This window comes from Sinohyriopsis cumingii, chromosome 8 (assembly GCF_028554795.1).
Source record: "Sinohyriopsis cumingii isolate HCF-2022 chromosome 8, ASM2855479v2, whole genome shotgun sequence".
Lineage (NCBI taxonomy): Eukaryota > Metazoa > Mollusca > Bivalvia > Unionida > Unionidae > Sinohyriopsis > Sinohyriopsis cumingii.
The window spans coordinates 124101668-124114472 of NC_142968.1; the positions used below are offsets into that span (position 1 = coordinate 124101668).

Below are 12805 nucleotides of genomic sequence, written 5' to 3' on the forward strand. Positions count from 1 at the left end.
TTCTATTTTGCATTTGACCGTTTGATGAGTGTACCATTATTCTATTTCGTTTTTGACCGTTTGATGAGAGTACCATTTTTCAACTTTGCATTTGACGGTTTGATGAGTGTACCGTTTTTCTATTTTGCATTTGACTGTTTGATGAGTGTACCCTTTTATTTTTTGCATTTGACCGTTTGACGAGTGTGCCGTTTTTATTTCTTGCATTTGACCGTTTGATGAGAGTTCTCATTTCTATTTTGCATTTGACAGTTTGATGCGGGTACCTTTTTCTATTTTGTATTTTACCCTTTGATGAGTGTAATGTTTTTCTTTTCTGCATTTGACCGTTTGATGAGTGTACCGTTTTTCTTGTTTTGCGTTTGACCGTTTGATGAATGAACAGGTTTTATATTTTGCATGTGACCGTTTGGTGAGTGTACCGTTTTTGTATTTTGTATTTGACCGTTCGATGAGTGTACGGCTTTTCCATTTGCATTTGACCGTTTGATGAGGGCATCGGTTTTATATTTTGCTTTTGACGGTTTGATGTGTGTACCGTTTTTCTAGTTTGCATTTGACCGTTTGATGAGTGTACCGTTTTTCTATTTTGCATTTGTCGGTTTGATAAGTGCTCCTTATTTCCATTTTTCATTTGACCGTTTGATGTGTGTACCGTTTTTCTATTTTGCATTTGACCGTTTGATGAGTATACCGTTTTTCTATTTTGCATTTGACGGTTGGATGAGTGTACAGTTTTTCTATTTTGCATTTGACCGTTTGACGAGTGTACCGTTTTTCTATTTTACATTTGACCGTTTGATGAGTGTATAGTTTTTCTATTTTGCATTTGACGGTTTGATTAGAGTACCGTTTTTCTATTTTGCATTTGACGGTTGGATGAGTGTACCGTTTTTCTATTTTTCATTTGACTGTTTGATGTGTGTACCGTTTTTCTATTTTGCAGTTGACCGTTTGATGAGTGTACCATTTTTCTGTTTGCATTTGATCGTTTGATGAGTGTACCATTTTTCTATTTTGCATTTGACGGTTAGATGAGTGTACCGTTTTTCTATTTTGCATTTGACGGTTGGATGAATGTACCGTTTTTCTATTTTTTATTAAACCGTTTGATGAGTACACCGTTTTTCTGTTTTGCATTTGACCGATTGATGAGTGTACCATTTTTCTATTTTGCATTTGACGGTTAGATGAGTGTACCATTTTTCTATTTTGCATTTGACGGTTAGATGAGTGTACCGTTTTTCTATTTTGCATTTGACGGTTGGATGAATGTACCGTTTTTCTATTTTTTATTAAACCGTTTGATGAGTACACCTGTTTTCTGTTTTGCATTTGACTGTTTGATGAGTGTACCGTTTTTGAATTTCATTTTTGACGGTTTGATGAGTGTACCGTTTTTCTAATTTGCATTTGACCGTTTGATGAATGTACCGTTTTTATATTTTCTATTTGACTGTTTGATGAGTGTACCGTTTATCTAGTTTGCATTTGACGGTTTGATGAGTGTACAGTTTTTCTATTTTGCATTTGACGGTTTGATGAGTGTTCCGTTTTTCTATTTTGCATTTGACCGTTTGATGAGTGTACAGTTTTTCTATTTGGTTTTGGCCGTTTGATGAGTGTACCGTTTTTCTACTTTGCATTTGACCGTTTGATGAGTGTACCGTTTTTCTGTTTTACTTTTGACCGTTTGATGTATGTACCGTTTTTCTATTTTGCATTTGACCGTTTTATATGTGTACCGTTTTTCTATTTTGTTTTTTGACAGTTTGATGTGTGTACCGTTTTTCTATTTTGTTTTTGACGGTTTGATGTGTGTACCGTTTCTATTTTACATTTGACCGTTCTGATGTGTGTACCGTTTCTATTTTGCATTTGACCGGTTGATGTGTGTTCCGTTTCTATTTTGCATTTGACTGGTTGATGAGTGTACCTTTTTTCTATTTTGTTTTTGACCGTTTTGATGTGTACCGTTTCTATCAAATTAACTTTAGACAACATGACTCATATGAATATGAATCGATAACATTTGTTATGATTTCCAATTTTCTGTATGATTATTGTACCTGAAAATTTACCTTGAGTTAATAACCTAAAACTTATTAAAGATAAGAAAGTTCAAATCAAACTAATTTTTATAATTTTATAGTATGTCTAGTATTGATAGACTTGTCCATGTGCATGGATTTAATATACACTTGTGAAAATTAGCGAGAATTAAGAACATAGAGATTTAAATATAAAGCGTACGACTTTATAGGCTTCTTGATGTGAGTAAGTTTCATACATTCTAACATTAACTGTTTCATTACGCTTGATAAGCGTGTTTGGCAAAAATTAAGAAAGTTCTTACTTTGTGACACAAATGTACATTTTGAAGCATATTAAGACGGGTTAATTTACTCTCTTTACCGAACAGTTCTGTATTCTCGCATGTTTCAAGTGCGTCCTTTTTGTCTGACCTGATGTGATCATTGTTGTTGAGTGCACACACACACACACACACACACACACGTACGCGGAAAGATATCAAGGCAGAGTGTGTTCATGGGACATTCAGGTCTTAGGAAAGGATATTACAGACTTGATCTCTTTGTTTCTCTCTCTCTCAGTTCTGATATCCTGTTCAGCAATATTAACTTCAGATAGTAACCTCCCATTCCCGCCGAAGCTAACATACCTTGTTGCATTGTTGTCATTTCTAACAAGACAGACTAAACACCCATCAAAGCATATTATCAACTAACTTTCAGACCATGCGAGTCTTTTTCAATATGCATTTCAATCATTGCGACCTAATATTAATTTCATTGTTCCTATAATTCTCAGATACTCACTTATTTCGGTTAGAGGCCAAACAGACACATACTGAAAAACAAATGGACATTTTAAACATAGAGTTACCCCATGTCCCCCCACTACCGATATCAATAAAAATTTCATATTGTCCCTTATGTGAGCCTGTAAGAAATTCACAGATAACAACATTGCATTATATTCTTCAGTACGAAAAGTATTATAATATTCTACAGGTGGCAACCATAGTATAATCTTTCAATCTCCTAGTAAATTATTTATCGATAAATGACGAACTTTGTACTATCTGCAGCAATCTCAAACCCTGGGCTTGGCCATATATGAATGTATGAATGGACATGTCTGTATGTCTTTCTGTAGTACATTAGTCGATATTTATTTTGTATTAAGTGTTATATTAGGATCAAATATGAGAATACTGTGTGAAAGTTGGAATATGAAATACTGGGAGAAGTACACAACATCCTTTCGGTAATATTAGTTTATCTTCTATTTCTTTTCACATGAGCTTGTTTCTTTTCATGGAGTGTTGTATGTAAATGTCTTTTTTAATGCTCATTTAGATAAAAAAATTGTTAACTTTGCTATCAGAAGGAACTGGTGCCATTTTAATTATTGTAAAAAGCTACGAAGCTTTGTCTATATCTCTGTCTCCGTTTCTATATGCCTGTCTGTCTAAATCTTAACTCACACATATAATGTGCTTTCACTTAGGACAATACTCAGATAAAACAGTAACAACATACATTTAGGTAAAGCAAAGCATTCTAGGATCTAATTTGCAAATAGTGTTTGTAACTTATTGTAGTCTGTAAGATGGACCTCTCTCTCACCTTCTGTCAAGGGGATTGCCTTGGTACAATGCATGTAAAGATTGTCGCGACAGGATAAAGATTAGGAACGAGGGAATAGGTCAGATTACAGTTTGGATATGCTAATCCAGGAAATACTTGCTGTAGATAAATTTATCAAGTTCACCTACGTTTATGTTACTTCCTTCACGTATGATCGTTGCAACGATACTCGTAACACTGTGTCACTCTTGCTGAACGGAAAAGTTTGAAATACAGGATGGACAGAGCTAACGTGCAAAGTTTAAATCAATCGGGTAAATGTGTTCTGCTTGGCTTCGTGGACGCTATTTAATTATAATGGTTACAAGGTATCAGTTCACAGGTCAAACGTAAATTCCACAATGTTATTTGAGTTGGACAAAGTCGAAGACGGTAGTGGTTTACAGTTTACTTCGGTGTGTAAATTATATTTTTAATTCTATATTTTCACCAACTTAATATCCTGACCGATGTTTATATACTTTTTTATTCGATCTACATGATACGGTGGTTATTCTTATTTACTTGGCATAGTTGTCATTCTTAAACTGTGTATTATTTATGAAATATCTTTTTCATGAAACGGTTAGATTAGATTACAGATTTGCATAGCTTAGGTGATCTTATACCATGGTTAAAAAAAAATATGGTCCAAACCAAATGGTGGGTGTGGGGAGACTAATCCAGTTATAATAGAGTTGCGTCAGCTCGCCCGAAGTTGTATACTTGATGATTTATTTGATGTTGATATGTTGAGGATCAATTACCAGACAAAGAAACAAACAAACAAACAAGCACACACACAAATACACATACAAACTGAACACTTATAAAGTTACCAGCAAGCAGTTGACATTTTCAGTTCTAAACTTTTAGTTGAAATAAGTTTGGGGAACTGTTTTTTTTTTTTTTTCCAGATGCGCTTAGACCATATCTATCATCATTTGATACGATATAGTGAATATACATGGAGTTTGAAGGAAACGAATTGTTTATATTTAAAATATTTCGATGCGAAATATTTGTTTCCGCATAATTGGGTTATTGCGAAATACAAACATTCATTGGAGGGTTGTCTATTGGCCTATGACCGTAGAACTATATTGAGAAATCATTATGTACGTCACTTCCGCCCACTAATAATATTTAGCCTTGTGTCTAGATAATGCGTTTGCATTTTCAAAACCGACAATAAGCACAAGGGTACATTTGAGATCTACTTAACTTTTCTTCATAACAGTGAAAAGGAGAGAAACAAATCACATAAAATTAACTTTGAATAATAATTTGCAATATCAGATTGGACTGTAATATGAATTCGTCTTTATACTGAAACTATCTTCCCAGTGGTGTCATTCAATTGGAGATCGGCGCTTGGTTAAATATATACTTGGCAACTTTCGTGCGTGACGATGGCGTCCTTTAAGGTAAATTCACACTTGCAGGTTAGATAAAATGCTAATGATTTTGATACATTGATGGGATGCTGAAGTAATTAGATAGGTAAGTGGTTAGATCTAGATTTTTACATTTGTACATTAATTACGAATATGCCTTTCGTCGCCATCAATTTATTTCACATGTTTTCGTTTTTCCTGTATCATCAATCATGAACATGAAGATAGCATAAACCTCATACATATAGATACAGACCAAGACGCTTAAAATGACTGAACAAATTATGAAACTATGAATATAAAAGTTTAAATGTTGATTCAAAACAAAATGATCTAGAGAAGGTAAATACACGTGTCGTTCTCTTTCACAACGATCGGACATTAATGAATATTTTTAAAATTTTACGGTTTCATTCAGCAAACTGATCGATCTTTTACAAACTTTTATGCGCACCGATTCCGCTTAAGAAATCACAACAAAATAAGTTCACATGACAAAAAAAGTTCTTTAGAACGCTGACATGCCGCGTTACAACTAATATATAAGATGTCTCTCAGTGTTAGTACACATTACACACTTTAAATTAGCTGGTTACTGCAGGTCATTTAGTTCTTATTTGTCTTTCCTTTATTTAATTAGCTAAATTTGAGTTACACGCTAGTATATGCATCTTTGTGGATGTAGACCTTTGTGTTTTTGATGTTTGCAAAGGATACTAAAATGTAAATATTTATGAACTGTCGTTGCAAGTTTTATTGATATGCACATGAAACGGTGTACACACATTTACAGCAGCTTTCTTTTTAGGATGTTGTTATTTCTTGAAGTGAAATATTATTTTCTCATTGAATTGTCTTTCTTCACTTCATACAATATGTGCTGACTATAATACGAAAATGGTGTACCTGACACTGTCAAAGCAAATAGCGGAGTGTGGACTGGCGTTTAAATCATCATAGACCGGAGCTTGGTTCAATATTTACTTCACTATCTTCGGTTATAAGGATGACATCTTTCGGGGTGGGATCACAAGAATATGTGAGAAAATGTGAGCAACTCTGCGACATTTACAGGAGAACGGATTCATTAGATTGTTAGGTGGTTGGATATAGTTTCTCCGATACGTGTATCTTTTTATAATAATCGATCAGTCGCCGCAGCAATGAGCTTTACATGTTTGTTTGGGTTTTTTTTTTTTCTAAGCGGAAGTCAGAACAGTTTTCGATATCATCAATTATTAGATTGTTGTGAGTGTTTCAAAGGTGTGTAAAATGAATATATATATATATATATATATACACATGACATTTCAAATATTGAATCAAAACAAAATAATGAGGCAAAGGGAAATATAATTGCCGTTCTCTAAAAAAGCGTAACGGACAATAAAGGCCATTCTTTAAATATTGCTTTATTAATTCGTTAAAGGACCGAATTTTTTAACCTATTAGGAAAATTTGTTTTGTCTGGAGCAGCGATTTAGCTAAAGAAATAAAACTAAATATCAGTTTACTTGGTCGAAAGTAAAGTTATTTAGAACACTCACGTGAGTGTTGCAGAATTAATCCGTGGTGTGCACTATATGCACATGACATCACAATGTCCGTCATCTGTGTCCTGTAGGCGTTGCCTCCGCTATAGTTTTTCCGTGTGTTTGATGAGCCAATCTTGTGCTACACTTGCGTGTATGTGCGTGCGGAAATTGTGTGCTATATGTGTAGATAAAACAGCATTCGATACCTAGAAGTTCACAATAATTTTCAATTTCACACAGATTTGCAGCAGCTTTCATTTGGGGGTATTTCTTTATGTAAACTATTGCTTGCATATTGGACTGTCCTTATCGATTTCATACAAACATGTTGACTATAATAAACTGTGTACCAGGCATTACGATATAAAGCAGACAGTGAACCCAACATGGGTAGACTGTCGTTTAAATCTTTGTAAAACAAACTCGCTGGCGTTGTGTATAATCACATGCAAGGAAACCATTCTACTACAAACCAGAGAAAGTTTTATTTCAATTACTGAATGACGTCCTTGGCACGCTTAGTGTAAAGACACGTGTAAGGAGTGACTGGCCGAATTGCGCCAAACGGGTGTTCTAAAACAAAATGCGTGATTTAAACATAAACTTTCTTTGAAACAATTCGTCGTATAATATATTTAATTCTTCTGTTAAGAGAAATGGTTTTATTGTGCCTGCGCAGATATGCAAGATATTTTGGGTTTTTTGCTGCATATATATATGGGGTGGGTGAGAGGACTCAAAAATCGACTTCTTGACATCTTAACTCTGAATTTCAGTAGCCACAATTTAGGGGCCGTATGAAGGCAGGATAGAGTTTTCAAACATTGTAGTTAGATTTATCTAGGGAACATAAACGCTTTTTCAAAGTACGTCAGAATATATTAGTTACGCAGGTACATATGTCTGCTCGATATCACGTGCGTGAAACTCCAAGTGACTTCTTGGAAATCAAGTCGATTTAGTCGTTTCGCTATCTGATACGTTTTCTTTGGTGTTTACTACGAACTATCAGCGCACTTTATTATGGTCATGAGCAGATGACTTTAATAATTTTTCAGACCATCACAACGTTATTTTGTATTTATATATATGATATCCGACATGAAATTTAGGCTATTACTGCAAATTTGTACACATTTATAATACACGTCATATAATGTGCCGCTAGATAGGGGTATATGATGTTTGTTTTCATGTGGCTACTCCTAACAGACTGTATAGACCTTGATCTGTCGGCGCAATTTGCAACAGCAGATTTGGGTCTGTAAAGTTTGCAGTTGGATCTTGGTTATACGCGCGTATACGGTAAGTCATGTGACCTTATGCCTATTGTGCTAAACATAATCTTAGTCCTTTGATCACAAGCAGAATCACTCTGATATGTATCCAGTGTCATCCTATCTGTCTTTGCAAATCTAGGCTGATGTTTAATCTAAATTTTCATGACCCATCATTCCCATAAATTATTATGACGGTCCTAAAATTATTTTTATTAGATCTGACTAAATTAAGTAGGTATTCACGTATTATTATGTGTGTATCAAGCAAACAAGCTTCAAGTTTACTACAAACATATAATACACCGCTGTATTTTTTGACACTAGGTATTATTATATATTTTCTGAGATATTGTGGGGTCATTGGAGGGGGGGGGAGGAGGGGAAAACAATTTCACACCAAAACGTCACGCACCCTTAGAACAAATATCATGACCCCACATGCGACATGACAGAATCTAAAGAGGTCGTGAAAGCGCTGTTGCTACTCTCAGAAGCTATAGAGCACATCAGAGTAATTTTGTCGCACAAGCATAAACAGAAGAATTAGTATCGACAGCAAGCACAGCAGTTGAGAAAAAGTATCAAACAGGAAATGGCACAATCTGCGTTTAAAATGTATTAGGATCAAAAGAACTCAGTTCATGATTTTTATTATTTCCAGCAAAACAAGAAAATATGCGACAGTGGAAGCAAGCAAGAACATCGACCATTGGGGTTAAGTTTTGATGAAAGTGACGTGAATATCAGGTTGAAATTGTTCTCCGATCCGTGCAAGATTAGCTGCCGATTTTGCTATTGCACCCTCCGCCTCTGTATCGTCATGGCTTACACAATCACGATAAAAACCCACTATTGTGAGCCTGATGACCAGTAACCTCTTTGTCGACTGGCCTGCACAGTGATAGTAATCATCATTATTATATGTTAATTTTTGTCTCCGTTAACTTTAAATTGTTAGAATCGTGCAATATTGTACGTTATTGCAACCTTCATACTGCACTCACGTGCACGACACGTGTGCCCAATAGTGTATTATGAACTACTTTGTAAACAAATCACTTAAACTCATATAGTAGACGCTTTACGTTTTTGTTGATTAAATTTGTTTCTAAATGAATTAAAGCAGATGTTTCGCGGACTGCCACATACCAGCTTCTTTGCAATAGTCCGCATTAACTTTCTGATACAATATTTTTGGATTTGGGCTAGCGATAGACGCCAGACAGATCATAACATTTCTTGGTTCCTACAAATAACATGCAAGTGACAAGGCTTAAACGTGTCGTCTTTAGCTGGTAATACAAATGGCAATACTATAATTTCAGCTTTACATCCTGAATATCCTCAGAATGTAGTTTCTTAGTTCTGCAAATCCGAATTTCATAAGCAATGTCATGGGTTCTAAAGCAAGATTACACATTTCGAAATTGTACTGTAATTTCGACTACATTCCAAGTGAAATTACATCCTCCTTACTGAACCCAAAATGAAATGAACATTATATTCAAACGTAGTGCACACATAGTTGCGTCAATGCGGTTTTGGATGATCGACCCAGCTATTCCATGATTTCTTGAAGAAATGAAGTTTGAAATTGCGGTTGTGTTTTGCGTGAGGTGACCATCAAAGTGGACTACAAAGTTTTGATTGTAAACATATGTTGCATTGCGGCGTTATGTTCTGTGAATAACATTGTGTTGTCCATTGTACACGAACGCGACGATTAATTGGTCGTATACTTCTTCGATCCATTCCTGCAAGAGAGTGATATACTCATATGCGTACATACTCAAGCCATTCCCTTTGCTTTATTGAATGATGTCTGCGGATTTATTACTCAAGCGCAACGACACCACCAAGGTTTGCAGCCGGTTGACGTTGGACGTTACTTGATTGGCAGATAACTGTGTACAGCTAACTCTTGAAAGACATATTTTTGTCATTCATCCCGTGTGATGTTGTTGCTGAGCTTCCTCAGCTATATGTGTCTATTCTCGTATTTATCTTTGAAAAATATAATCACGATGATCATGCGAGCATGACCAACATTTTTAAAAGTTGATGATGATGTACTTGACGAAGATTCGTACTTGCAGGGTAACTCCTAGTTTTTCGAATTCTTCTAGCTGCACACTGGAATCCAGAGCGTTAGCGGTGTCTTGATCAACCCATTCGGCATTTCTTGTTACTACTTGGGCATCATGGATTTAGGCTTGGAAAGCCTCCGTGGTCGTTGTAATTGGTCCAACATTGCTGAGCAGTTTTGCAAGTGTTTGTTTCGTCGCCCAAGTTGCAGCTACGATTTCGCGCGGACTGAGACCAATCCAATAACGACCACGTGCATCAGCGAGATCGATGTTGACTAATCCATGTGTGGTCGATAAACTTCCAACTGTGTGTGTGTGTGCGCGCGCAAAGTTAGGTTGTGGTCCATGTCGCCAGAATACTATGCTGTATCAATGGTTATTAACTCGTGCGTGTCTCCGTAAGTAAATTGGCATTATTGTAGATCGCATTTGGGATATACAATTACAGTTAAGTTGGGCATCGAAGTTTCGTGTCTACCTGGCGAGAAATCTCTGCCATATTTGTTTGTTTGTATGATGACGTCGTAAACCACAAAGTTGTTGATATCCCCGTGGAGATTGTAGACAGACTGCGAGTCAATAATCATGGTCATAAGTTCTACAGCGGTAACGTCTGTATTTTCTTCTACACAGACGCTATTTCATTCTTTAAGAATGTCATAGGATCGCCTATCATCCATGGATGCCGCAATTAAGTAGAGTGTACCCCAGTTGAGCCATCTCACAAGTAAGTTGAGTAACAATTGAGTTTTGCCAGATCCGGATGTTTTGCTCATGGTCGAAAGGACAGAGTTGATAACATCAGATGATGTCTGACACGAGTTGGTTCTCACGTCGCTAAAACGTCAATGATGTACATAGTTTAGAAACGACATAATTGAGTATAACATTCCAAACATGAGTGCATATTCTTTTTGATGTAAAACTTTAACGGACACAGTTTATCAGCATGACAAACGGATGCCAAGCTTATAAAGGCACGTGCGTATTGTGGGAAAATATAAATTTGTTAGGATAAACAGGGTTGACATAGGGTCGTCCATGTGTCGACGTCCAGTTCTTGCGTGGAACAATTATCCCAGTGGAAGCACGAACCCAGATGAAATTTATATTTGATACTAAATTAGAATTGCGCGATCAGCTACGAGCCGGCGTAAAACCCATTGAACCAGACCTATACCGGGTGTTTCTGGCCTGTTGAACCGTGGTCAAATAGAGACTGAATCACAGGTGCGGACATAGGTGTTGACAGGGTACTTGTTGGACTTGTTGAAATGGTCTGCAAAGTGGTCAGTGGTGGGTATATTGTCACCAGCGATGTGTAGAAGTCTGCTGCACCATCCAATAGGAGCGAAGTTTTGGGATTCATGGATCTATCTTGTAAAGATGGTGGCGTTGTCACTTCTGCAGTTGATGTAGCATAGCTGCGCGGCGTGAAGTCTAATGGTCGCAAACGTTTCGTTGCGTGTCGGTTACGTATATTATAATTATGCGGAGTGACACTCTTATTCATGATATTCTCATCTAACCGTTGATTTTCTAGCAACTGTTATGATAGGGTTTGTATCATAATCTTTTTATCATCTCTTGCTATGAGAAGGGATTACTCATAATTTAATAATGACTTTGCCCATGGGTAAGGAGAGAGAGAGAGAGAGAGAGAGAGAGAGAGAGAGAGAGAGAGAGAGAGATGGGGGGGGGGGGGAGAAGAAGACGAAGAAGAAGAAGGAGTTCAGGCTCTCTAACAAAGCTGTTTCCCATAACGGTGTAGATACGGCTTCATCTTGGGGAAATGAGGTACGGAATCGCTGTAAGGAACAGACAGACATTTACACTTTCCCATTGAGCTTACCAACTTTATACATTTGTATAATATCTGCCTTTTAGAATGTAATACAGATAGTTAAATCTCTATTAACTTCATGATAGCAAATGAGTACAAAATTCAATAGTTTTGATTAATACAACAATCATTTTGGAATAGGTTACTAAAGATTACTGATTATTACTTAAAGAGTCCTTTATTTCCAAATTGAATCTTAACATGAAGTTGGTAGAAAATTCATTTTATACAATAATACATACCACAAATACAATTAAATATTACATTGTAGTATAATATAAAATATAATGAACTCACAAATATGTTGAACAAATATGAACGTTACCGTTAAAATCCCAAATATTAAAAGGTGCCCATTCTTTAAAGAAGTTTGCAAACACAGAAGATTCTTATCAGTAAGGAAAAGACACAGGTGTTCTGACTCGAGGAACGAACTTCGTAAGTCTGCTTCTCTATTTATACAGTTTCTGCTTTCGCTCAGTCCAGTCAGAACAAGGATTTCGACCGTTACCAAGAAAATCGTGTGAATCGTCTGCGCAACGCATCCATTATTGATTAAATAACTTGCCTGTTCGACATCTTCAAACCAAATCTAAATTGCTGACCTTTAGATACAAGCGAAATGTGTTTTGTGGATTTCTGCACCTGCTCATAAAACGCAATCTTTATAAAACAGCATACTGGAAAATTTATTTCAATATAATTTAATGTAAGCCTACTTTTAATACAACATGGAGAAACTTTCAATCTTAATACTTTTACTCAAAAATTCTGTCTTATTAGATTTATTATACTCTAAATATGCACAACTTTATTGGCGCCTTGTAATGAATCCAGTTATGTGTGTTCAAGGCAGTAGAACGTCTGCAGCTTGGTATGAAAAACTTTCATAAATATGCAAGGTCCAGTTGTCCAGTTAAAAGAATATTAAAATATTTAAAAAGCTAATTTAGCTTTAGATAAAGAAAAATTCAGCAGAGGAGGTCGGCTAAGAATTGATTTAATTGAAG

General features: G+C 36.0%; 1 protein-coding gene across 2 annotated transcripts in view; it reads left to right on the top strand.

Moving 5' to 3' along the window:
• The first annotated feature begins 4851 nt into the window (after nucleotides 1–4851).
• The window catches only part of LOC149794567 (sodium/potassium-transporting ATPase subunit alpha-like), a 51900-nt gene continuing 43946 nt past the window's right edge, over nucleotides 4852–12805 (top strand). For both annotated transcript variants that reach the window (XM_089968840.1, XM_089968841.1), the window contains exon 1: nucleotides 4852–5080. In XM_089968840.1, coding sequence (XP_089824966.1) covers nucleotides 5066–5080 — 15 coding nt within the window. In that variant the 5' untranslated portion in view covers nucleotides 4852–5065. The remainder of the gene's footprint in view (nucleotides 5081–12805) is intronic.